We start from the raw sequence: 10,627 nt of genomic DNA, 5'->3' as shown, positions 1-10,627 counted from the left end.
AGCCCGGCTCCCGTAGGAGTCCGGGCGGAGCTGTGCTGATGTCGGCGGTGGAGCCCGGCTCCCGTAGGAGTCCGGACGGAGCTGTGCTGATGTCGGCGGTGGAGCCCGGCTCCCGTAGGAGTCCGGGCGGAGCTGTCCTGCTGTTGATGGCGGAGCCCGGCTCCCGTAGGAGTCCGGGCGGAGCTGTGCTGATGTTGGCGGTGGAGCCCGGCTCCCGTAGGAGTCCGGGCGGAGCTGTGCTGATGTCGACGGTGGAGCCCGGCTCTCGTAGGAGTCCGGGCGGAGCTGTGCTGATGTCGGCGGTGGGGTCCGGCTCCCGTAGGAGCCCGGGCGGAGCTGTCCTGCTGTTGATGGCGGAGCCTGGCTCCCGTAGGAGTCCGGGCGGAGCTGAGCTGCTCGAAGTCGATTCCGTCGAGGATCTCGGCTGTGGGTATTTTATACCCAACAGACTGCTTTGCGGGTCAAAAGGCACCTCACAAGGGCTGGAAGATATCGCAAGCCTTGTAAAGTGAGGTGGTCTGACTAAACAGCCGATGTGGGACTAAAGTCCATACTCCCTCCACAACAGTGACCCCTTCAGTCAGAGGACCGAGTCTATTGGGAGGAGACCTGCATGGGCTACCAATGTTACGGTCCGATCAGCTAAGTTCATAAAGAAAGATCGATTTTAGAGACGCGCCCATAGCCCGTGTCGGGCGTAAGGCGGCCTCATCAGCCTGTGAGGTATTATCCGTTTTAGGCTCCACACGGCTTTGTCCCTGTGGACTGCTTTGTGGGCCAAAAGGCACCTCACAAGAGACTGGAGGGTATCGCAAGTCTTATAAGGCGAGATGATATGACTGAACAGTCGATGTTGGACTAAAGTCCACACTCCTTTTGCAATAGTGGCTCCCCCAGTCAGGGGATCGAGCTTGTTGGGGGAAGACCTGCATGGGCACCAGTGTTACGGTCCGATCAACTAGGCTCATACGAAAGGATCGATTTTCGAAATGCACCCATAGCCCATATCGGATGTAAAGTAGCTCCATCCGTCTGTGAGGTATTGTCCATTTTGGGTGTCTCCATAAAATCTCTATATAGCTTTGTCTCTGTGGACCACTTTGTGGATCAAAAAATACCTCGTAAAAAGCTGGAGGATATCGCAAGTCTTATAAGACAAGGTGACCTGACTGAATAATTGACGGAGGATTAAAATCCACACTCTCTCTCTGCAACACATGCAGTTGTACGTTCATATGATTTTGTTTGTATTTTATTATTATTTAATAAAATAGATGAGTAAATCATCAAAAATATTAAAAAATTTAGTTAGTAAGAAAATGAAAAAGATCGGAAAGCACGTACACCTTAGAGCCTTCCCTCCATGCACATTTATCTAGGGACAAATCTTACCATCCTCGGCTCCACGACCGTCACAATGACAGAATATCATTCGGTCCTGTACGTACGGGGATGCCTCCACATTAGTAGAAGCCATATATCATCCTTCTCTAATGTGAATATTTAAATGTTACTACTGGTTGGCGTCACTCCATGCCAGATGGCAGTATATTCTCTCTCTCTCTCTCTCTCTCTCTCTATATATATATATATATATATATATATATATATATATAGATATACCTGTCTCTATCTCTCTATCTATCTCACAACGGGTGCATATGCCCCCTCGGCCACCAAAGTCCACGATTGGAAGAGGTCGACGGACTAACTTATCATCCCAACATGTAACATATGTAGTAGACTACTCCGACTCGGTCCAGAAGGAACCAAGGTATATAAACCCATTGATGAGCCATGGTTAACCTCTCTCTCTTAACCTTACTTGCTTCTGAAATAAATTAGCTATGAATGCATGCATGATCCGACCAATGCTGGTGTCTTTTATAACTTCGTCTTGCATGGCTGATCCTTGTCAGATCCTAGTGGACTTTATAGTTTCCACTTGCGTCTGCGCTCTGCTAACTTCTATTTCTTTATTCCGAGATAGCTAGAATTCTATCAGAAAAAAATGGTGCTGATGTCAAACATTTCCACTTCCTGCTACGTTATTGGGATCATGAGCAGTTTTTTTTTGACAAAAGGATCATGAGCAGTTTAAAATTAGACCATGCTCCATCCAACAACCCCTGGCCATCCTTTTCTGCTCTTTACACTAAGAAGGACCATGATGTCTATTTTGATGGATTACCATGGGTTTACGACTAGCGGCAACAATATAACAACCGCAAATGTAGCAAGTTGGTCTACTGTTGTTTCCATAACACCCAGACCCCACTGTATAAATTACATCTAGGTTCGGTTTCAAAGTAATGCTAGTTGCGTGAGCTGATATATATGCTCCTTCAATTGATGCGTTACATTGATGTGGTGAAAAAAAGATGCAAATTGAATTAAGAATGCGAAATTAAAATGAACGAACCATTGGTTGTTGATGATCGGGACACGTTGGAATGAAGACGGAATAAGTTCGCCATGCAGCAAAAGGCTTCAAAACCGCCATGGTTGACCTGTTGCTTTCTGATTCTTTCCCAATATTTGGATTTCTAAACAGTAGGTCATATTCCATATGGTTCTTTTGGAGTCATCCTTTGTTTAGATGGTCTATCGATCAGGTAGTGCCTGGTTTTCTTTCCGTTGGTTGGCTTGTAATTGGCAGGGGTCCGGCAAACCGGCCGCCCACACCAACTGATGGTTCTCTCTAAATAAATAAATGAATGAACCAATAAATAAATAATTAATCTCATGACAAAATTTAATACTTTATTTTGAAAAAAAAAAAAGGTTTAAAACTGATTTTGAGAACTAGTTTAATCTTAACATCTGAAAGTAGTGGAGCTAATACATGAAAGTTTTTAAGGGACTTGAATCACGCATGCCACACAAACTTTCATCCTTTTTCTTTTCCTCTTTTTTCCCCTTTTCAGTTTGCGAATGAATAAGGTGATTAAATTAGACTAGACTATCGAAGTGAATGTGGGAAAAAAGCTACAAAGAATTGGTGCAGCTGTTTTCCCCTTGGTTATGTAACAGCTATATATACCAACCGAGGTCAGCTAATAAAGCCAATCACGGAGGAGCACGGGAGGGAGAGAGGTCACATGAAGTTCTAAAGTCATGGACATATCGGTCTCAATTTTTAAAAAAGATGAGTGGAAATTCTTGGCAAAGTCCGGACTATTGTTTATTCCTTTCCTCTAACCTTGACCCGTGACTGTTTTATTCCCGATAACCTCCGGTTGTTCGGAGGTGAACCTTCTTTCTTATGTTGGGCAAGAAGTAGATCACAACTACTAACTATGGTACCCCTTGTGCTTCGCAGCTGAATACCAAAATTCTTTTTGAAAACGAATGCTATGATATACCTCATTCTTATCAGCACTTGGTTCTCGGAGGCACTGCATGCAATGGCGCACATATGGCACTTAGTTCTACCTGACCAATCCCCTTTTGCCATATTGGCAAGGAACATTAGTAGGAATACAACCAAGTGTGCCGTAGTGTCTCAAAGAATCAGATGGTACCATATAACCACCTTCTACACATCAAATATTGGCTTATCTTCATTAGAATGTGCCAAATTACTACATGCAATGAATATATACACCTTTCTAATTAAGATATGTCAAATGGATTGTTCTAAAAAGAAGTAGAAGAAGATATATGTCTACAAATTCCTATATTAAGTTCAACTTTCTTGATATGTGAATGGTGACAACAGTGGTCAATGTGATCATCCACTTTGTTCTTAAACTCATATATATTATTCCAAAACTTAATAATTGATCGACGTACACAAAATAAGTGAATGACCATATATATCGCTATACTTATGTAAAATAATAAGACTGTCAATGCAACAATGTTGCACTGCTCAAAACCTTAATTTTGATTGCAAAAAAAGTGAGGCAAAGATAATTTAATTTGTTTATTTATCTCAACTAAATACCATGCATAATTTAGCGCTTACCATTTGCCATATGGTGCTCTCATTTTCACACTTTGTATAATCAGTTATTGCGCATTCTATTGGCAGTTAAACTAGAAGAAAAGGAAGAAAATTAAGGAGATGTGAGGAACTGGCAAAATCCATTCTTCTTACTCGAATACTGATGTTTTGTGGGATAGCAAAATTCATCTAATTAAAGATGATACCCGATATCACAAAATCTTGTGATTACAAAATCTAGACTCCCCAATCCTTTAATATTTTTATTATTACATCTCGTCAATAGCCATCATACCACTCTGATGATAAATATCGTAATAATAAGTTGCTTAAATGTCCAAAGCCCAAACAAGCCTTTATTTGAGGAAAAAAGGAAAGTCTTGTGTTACAGTATAGGGAAATATATACACATAATTAATAACTGTATAATGATTTGATCCACTAGAACCTGTGGTAACTTCAATAGACATATACCAGCTATCAAACATTAATTATGGAACTTATCTCCATATTTTTTTATATTAAGTGAATATATTTCTGAAGCATATACAGGAGGACATGGAAATCCACAGATTTGCTGGAATCTTAAATGCAGGAATTTCATACAGTGCACTTTTCCATAAACTAATATTGTACATCTTCTAGAAGATATCAGGTACTGTAGCTTTATCCTCTTATTAATTATAAATTCATTGAAAAACTAATTTTCTATCAACATATTATGATGCTAAAATTCGATTTCCCCACAATCTTATGTACGTACAAGAAAATGGCTTTACACTACCAATGTTGTATTCTCCTACTCAAGCAATAGGATGCAAACTGCACATATTTTATATATATGCGGTAGTCCATGGTACAAATTGAGCTTCACAAAATGTGCAACAGGGAATAGGATATCCTTGGCTTATTGTGGAATCAAACCCTCAGGTTTACATTATGTACTTTTTTAACAAATAATACAACAGTTACATTAGAAGTTATCTAATCGTACAACAGTTACATAACAGCTGTAAGTAAGCCTAAATCAGCTTAAGCTGAGCTAATGGAATCACCCGTAGATATGCTGGAGCTTCCAGTATTTACTGTGAATCAGAATGCACACGTAGCCATTCTCCTCCCTGCAACTATTTAATCCCCTCCCTCTCCCTTCTCATTACACACGGTTCTTTTCTCCCGAGAAAGAGATTGAGAGAGCGAGAGAGAGAGAGAGAGATCCTAACAAAAGGAGTCAAAGTAAGGAATACTTGTAGTCTTCCCACCATAATTTTATCATTCCCTGCTGCGTTCTCTCTTTTATTATTTTTGTTGTGGCCGGTATTAGCATTGTTTATAGTTGCACCAATGCTTGCACCCTTTGTAATTATAATAATAATGATTCTTTGTTCTGTCTGTCTCTTCACAGTCTTCTCTCGCAACTTCCTCTCTTCCTTCCACAGTCATCTGGCCGAAAGATCGTAAAGTTAGAAGGTGAGAGAGATGGAGATCGGAGGGAAGGTGGTGATAGAGATCCATGACGATGATGAAAGGAGCACGGGGATGAGTAATCAGCTGGTGGAGAATAAGAGGCCACGACCAGCACTTGACCTCACCGAAGAAGTGGCAGAAAATGGGATAGAAGAGAGGGAAGATAAAGGTTACGAAAATGGGGAGAGAACCGCAGAGACCGAGGGTGAGAGGAGTTCTACTGACAGCAGAAGCACGGACAACAACATCGACACGATCGAGGGGAGTGAGGAGCAGGCGAGCGCTGTGAGGCAGTATCACAGATCCAAAATGCCAAGGCTACGGTGGACCCCTGATCTCCACCTTGCCTTTGTTAACGCTGTTGAGAAGCTCGGTGGTCAAGAAAGTAAGACGGACCTCCCTAATTGTATCCTTTAGATCTCTGATCATCCTGATTTAGACCTATGATTATCATCGTTTTATCTCAAAAAGGCTAAAGAACAAACTATGGATTTTTCAATTCAAAAGTACAATTTTCCTTTGTCAGATATTATTTTTCCACTGTCCTTTCGTTGTAGTTGACTATATTTCTGCATTGAAATGATATGGATGGTGCAGGAGCAACTCCAAAGTTGGTTCTTCAGATGATGAATGTGAGGGGGCTGAGTATTGCTCACATAAAGAGTCACTTGCAGGTAATGAAAGAGACTGAAAAGGAACCTAAAGGAGCAAACTTTCTTCTTATCATTACATGCAAGAGATGGTCCTAACTCCCATCTCATGTGGGAGCTTTTTTGGTTCATATTTTCTATTTATTTTTTCTCCTTTTTGATCCTTACTGACGTTTCTGCCGTGGATCAGATGTACCGAAACAAGAAGCTAGATGATTCAGATCAAAGAAAGAGAATCTTCCCTTCCTCAGGTCTGATTGGCATTCTTGGCTGCTTTTCTACTTTATTACATGAATTTTGAAGGGTAAAGAAGAAGTTGATCATGATGTGATATATAATACAATCATAGTTAATTATCATGTGGTATATATTGATCGGGTCTGCCTGACAATAGCCTCAATGCTTCACTCGATCTTCTTACTACCATGTTGGAGTTCTAATTATGATCTTTTCTAGTTCCGATAACATCTTCTCTTATGCAGAATAATCATAGATTTTGAAGCTACCTCTTAGCTTTTAAAGATGCTGAAGAAATTGAGGAATGTTTTTTGACAAAACTCCTACTTCATCCTAAATTTAACTATGCATGGTTGAATGCGGATTTGTTTCCATTAATTCATATTCCTTACAATGGGGCAAAGTGAAAAATGGCATAATATTTGGTGTTGCCATCTTTTGCAGCAGTGTTTTCATTCTTGGATGCTAATCGGCAGTATTGCTCCGATTTATTCCACCAAAAGATGATTCCAAGCCAGCCCCTCAGAATGGGTGGTGGAGGCCTTTTCTCAGCAAGGTTTGATCTGGAGCAATCCAGGTACCACCATCTTTTGCAACGATCACAGGCCCAAAAGACTCATCATGATCTCAAGAACTTCAATGTTGCGTAAGTAAAACAAACCGATCAATCCATCACACATCTTTAAAAAAAGCAAAAAAAAAAAAAAAAAAACACTTGGGGAGTTGAGCTCTACGTTCATTAACTCTAATTCCTAACTATTCTTCTGCTTCTCCAGATTGATGGCATTCAATCAGCAAATGACACCAGCAACCCATCCACTTAGTGATCAAGGACAAGCAGGAGGTCTGGTTCATGATCTGATCTTTAGAAAAGATGGGCAGCCATCGGCATCCCATTTGTTTGAAGCAAGAAATGCAATCACTGGAAATTTGAAAGCTCACCAAGTTCTTGGGGAAAGGAGGAGGCTACCAGGTGATATGGCTATTAATCAAGGCACAAACACAAGGGCGAATGGAAGGTATGATCGGATCGGTGGTAGCTCCAGATTTGTTCCCAGCGGTAGTCCTTTTAGGCTGGCCTCCACCAATCGTAACTTCAAATGGAGTACCAGCAGCAGCTTCATTCACAACTACAATCAGATTCAGCCTAACTCACGCGATCCCACAGTCATCAGTGATAATCTCATGCCTCGTTCTGAGGCCCCACATCAGCTTGAGGTAATAATGTGAGACATTTTTTTTGCATTTCTTTTTGAAATGTTTAAAAATAAGCATTGTAGCTTCCTATTTCTTATTACTCCTTGAATATATGTATATATATATAATGATCAGATTCTAACATCGACTCATGATCTTCTTGGAGTTACAGAATCCAACTTATCAGCCTAAGCGCAAATTTGAGGATATAATTCAAGGAAGTGAGGCTCTAGTTGCTGTCAAGAAGAGACTGATAGCAGCAAGAGAGAGAGATTGGGGCACCGACTTGCAGCTAAACTTGAGTAATTCAGCGAATAATGGAACTGGTGGCAACGAGGGTGTTGAGGCTGAAAAGGTTGATGATTTTCTATTGCTGTCACTCGGCCCTCCAATGTCTGAGAACCGAGTAGAGCCTTCCAAGACGGAAGAAGATGCTGCAAAAACTGAGATCCAGTTCTTCCCAAAGGAAGACCGCAAGTAGGGTGTTCTGCAGCACTGGGCGAGTACTTTGGATCTGACCATGCTATTAAGGGCATTGGAGTGAGATCTTTCAAGTACTTGTCTCACTGCCTAGAATAGGATATATATAGTTTTCTTCTTATGCACAAAGGTCTAGCCCAATGCTCCCTTGCCAGTAGTTGCTAGAAGCCGTAGCTTACTGCTTACATCCAGTCATTACTATCCTGTAATCATCTAATAGCAAGTCATTGTCTCTGGAATCGTTGGGAAACCACCTTTGTTGCAGATAATGAGAAAGCCTTAATTTTTCATCATCGATGTTGCGTTTGTTTGATTTTATTTTTGTTTTTTTTTTTTTCCTCCCCGCTTAGCTGGAGCAGTATGCCGAATGCAAGGTGTTTTACAAGAATATAGCGGATCTGACGGTGGCGTTGCAGTTTTGACATATGAAGCAGAGATCCATTGATTTCTGCACTCAGTTCTACTCTACATCAGTTCCTTGGAATTGTTAATTTTCCTTTTTTGTGAATAGATGAAATTATTGTTTTTTAGTTCAAACAGATGACAATATACTGAAGACTTGACTGTGCTTCGAATGCAAACAAATAGTTGCCTCGATGGACTTAAAACTAATCATATGCCACCATTTCCGGGGCTTTTCTGGTTCAAACGCTTTTGGTTTCTTTGTCTCAGTAGATTAAGAATCTTAAAGACATCAAAACCTTTTTCAGAGCTTGTATTTAACTCGCTTTTTGAATACCATATGATCTCCTTTCTTCCCAGACTGTCCAAGGGATAAATGATCGTGAATTTTCGGATTTATAAGCTATCATACATTTTTTTTGCACTCAGTTACTTTTATAGTTCGATGATCTTTGTATTTGGTTTTGCTGCTTTACTTCATAATCTTTGGTGCTTGGGGCGCTTTCCTTCCCTTCAACATTAGCAAATAATACTATAATAAAAAATAGAACTATAAGGTCTTCCGCTCTTCATATTCAAATTAGCTAGTGGTAGTCATCGTCATCATCGTTGAGAAGACCAAGATTTGACCATAACAAAGACATCATTGTCATCAGCAGCAGCAGCAACTACTATTACTACTATCATTATTATTATTGTTAGTATTATTTTTTTTTTTTGATGCAGATGATAGATTTTAAATCACTAAAAAATTTATTGATGAAAAAAAAAAAAATATTATTATTACTATAATTATTACTAGTACTATTATTATTACTACTGTTACTACTATTATTATTATGAAAAAATCCAAAATATATAAATGATGCGGCAATGTAGAAGAAAGAATTTCAATAATTTCATAATATCCTATTATATTGAAGTAATTATTAATGTTTCCAATATTTTTCTCTACTCTGTATTAGATGTCACTTCTTGCCATAGCGTGTTAACATTTAAAAAATAACTACTCGCTTACCAGATTTGGCTGTCTATGAACAACCTTATTTTCAACAATGATGTGAATCTTGCTTATTGAATTTTGGATAGAGTTATCTATCTTGCTCAAGAGTATTGTCAATTTAATACTACCACTCCGTTCCTTGATATCTCCGATCCCTGAAGTTTTCTGACTGCCTCGGCAGTGATCCATAGGATTCTATCCATCTCTTAGGAGCCCCCACTCTCGAAATTTGTCAAGATAAATTTTGATAGCAGTGTCAAGGACAAGAGAGGTGGAGCTAGCTTTGTTATCCGCAGTCTTGATGGTTAAACTTCTGGCAGCTAGTGGCTTCCACCTCTTTAAGTCTTCTGTCCTGGATGCGAAGCTTCATGTCACCTGGGCAGGTATCATTTTTATCAGGTAACAGCTTCATACGAAGAGGATCTACCTTGAGGGTGACTCTGCCACAATCATTGTTTGGATTCAGAGAGATGTTAGGCAGCTCGAAGGTCATCTTCTTATCTGAGATGTCTGGACCTCTCTTCACCAAACTGCAGCAGTCAAAGTTCAGTATGTTTATCAGGAGGCTAATACTGCAGCAGATTAGGTGACGATTTTTGTTGCAGAGCACTCCGACGACTGGATTTAGAGACAGGATGAGGACTGCCCACTAACTTTGCAAGATTTTGTATATCTTGATCTTTTAGACTGTTCTCACATCAAATTGGTGTGACTGTCCATTCGTACTCAAAAAAAAAAAAAAAAAAAAAAAACTGCTCTTTAGAAGCCTGCGCTAGCCGCTTCATATTCCATTACCTTGCCAGCATTCTAGCACAAATTCATGCAATATAAGTATACTTGATAACATGCAACTCGGGCTGTTTGCATCTAGTATAATCAAGTAAATGATCTCCAATAGTACATTATTTCTTCTATATAGATTATTCCTGTCATTCTATGTACTATTCCCTTACATAGAAGTGGAGAGACGGAAAAGAAGAAATGTGTCTTTTAGTCTTTGGAGCATGTAGGTTTTCTCGAGGCATGTCAACGTTTGTGTAGGCCTCCACTGTTCAAATCTTAAGCCCACATGTTAATCAAGATTAGAATTTTAGGTACCTTTGTGATAATAATAAAACCCCTTCACGCACTATATTAGTGAGAGGTATATCTTAAAAATGAGAGATGGAATACAGCCATCAGCAATCGACACACACCGAACACAAGTTTTGACTTTGACCTTCCCACCAGTCCTACTGTTGG

At 39.9% G+C, this 10,627-nt stretch overlaps 1 protein-coding gene across 2 annotated transcripts; it reads left to right on the top strand.

Annotated features, from left to right (window-relative positions):
• The first annotated feature begins 5,366 nt into the window (after positions 1–5,366).
• On the top strand, positions 5,367–8,270 carry LOC105044662 (uncharacterized). Of its 2 annotated transcripts, none has more exons than XM_073251382.1 (6): positions 5,367–5,801; positions 6,014–6,090; positions 6,257–6,317; positions 6,751–6,949; positions 7,080–7,521; positions 7,667–8,270. In XM_073251382.1, exons 1-6 carry the CDS (start codon positions 5,429–5,431, stop codon positions 7,979–7,981), a joined length of 1,467 nt encoding a protein of 488 aa, XP_073107483.1. In that variant the 5' UTR covers positions 5,367–5,428; the 3' UTR covers positions 7,982–8,270. The 2 variants fall into 2 exon arrangements, with proteins under 2 accessions (XP_073107483.1, XP_073107484.1); XM_073251383.1 differs by having other exon boundaries at positions 6,748–6,949; positions 7,673–8,270.
• The last annotated feature ends 2,357 nt before the right edge of the window (positions 8,271–10,627 follow it).

This window comes from Elaeis guineensis, chromosome 2 (assembly GCF_000442705.2).
Source record: "Elaeis guineensis isolate ETL-2024a chromosome 2, EG11, whole genome shotgun sequence".
NCBI classification, from domain to species: Eukaryota; Viridiplantae; Streptophyta; class Magnoliopsida; order Arecales; family Arecaceae; genus Elaeis; species Elaeis guineensis.
The sequence above is the reverse complement of the archived record's forward strand: the minus strand, read 5'-3'. Positions and strand labels throughout refer to the sequence as shown.

Coding starts and splice junctions, on each gene's coding strand:
- LOC105044662 (XM_073251382.1), top strand. CDS start 5,429: ATGGAGATCGGAGGGAAGGTGGTGATAGAGATCCATGACGATGATGAA. Junction 6,091..6,256: donor ACATAAAGAGTCACTTGCAG/GTAATGAAAGAG, acceptor GCCGTGGATCAG/ATGTACCGAAACAAGAAGCT. Junction 6,318..6,750: donor GAGAATCTTCCCTTCCTCAG/GTCTGATTGGCA, acceptor CTTTTGCAGCAG/TGTTTTCATTCTTGGATGCT.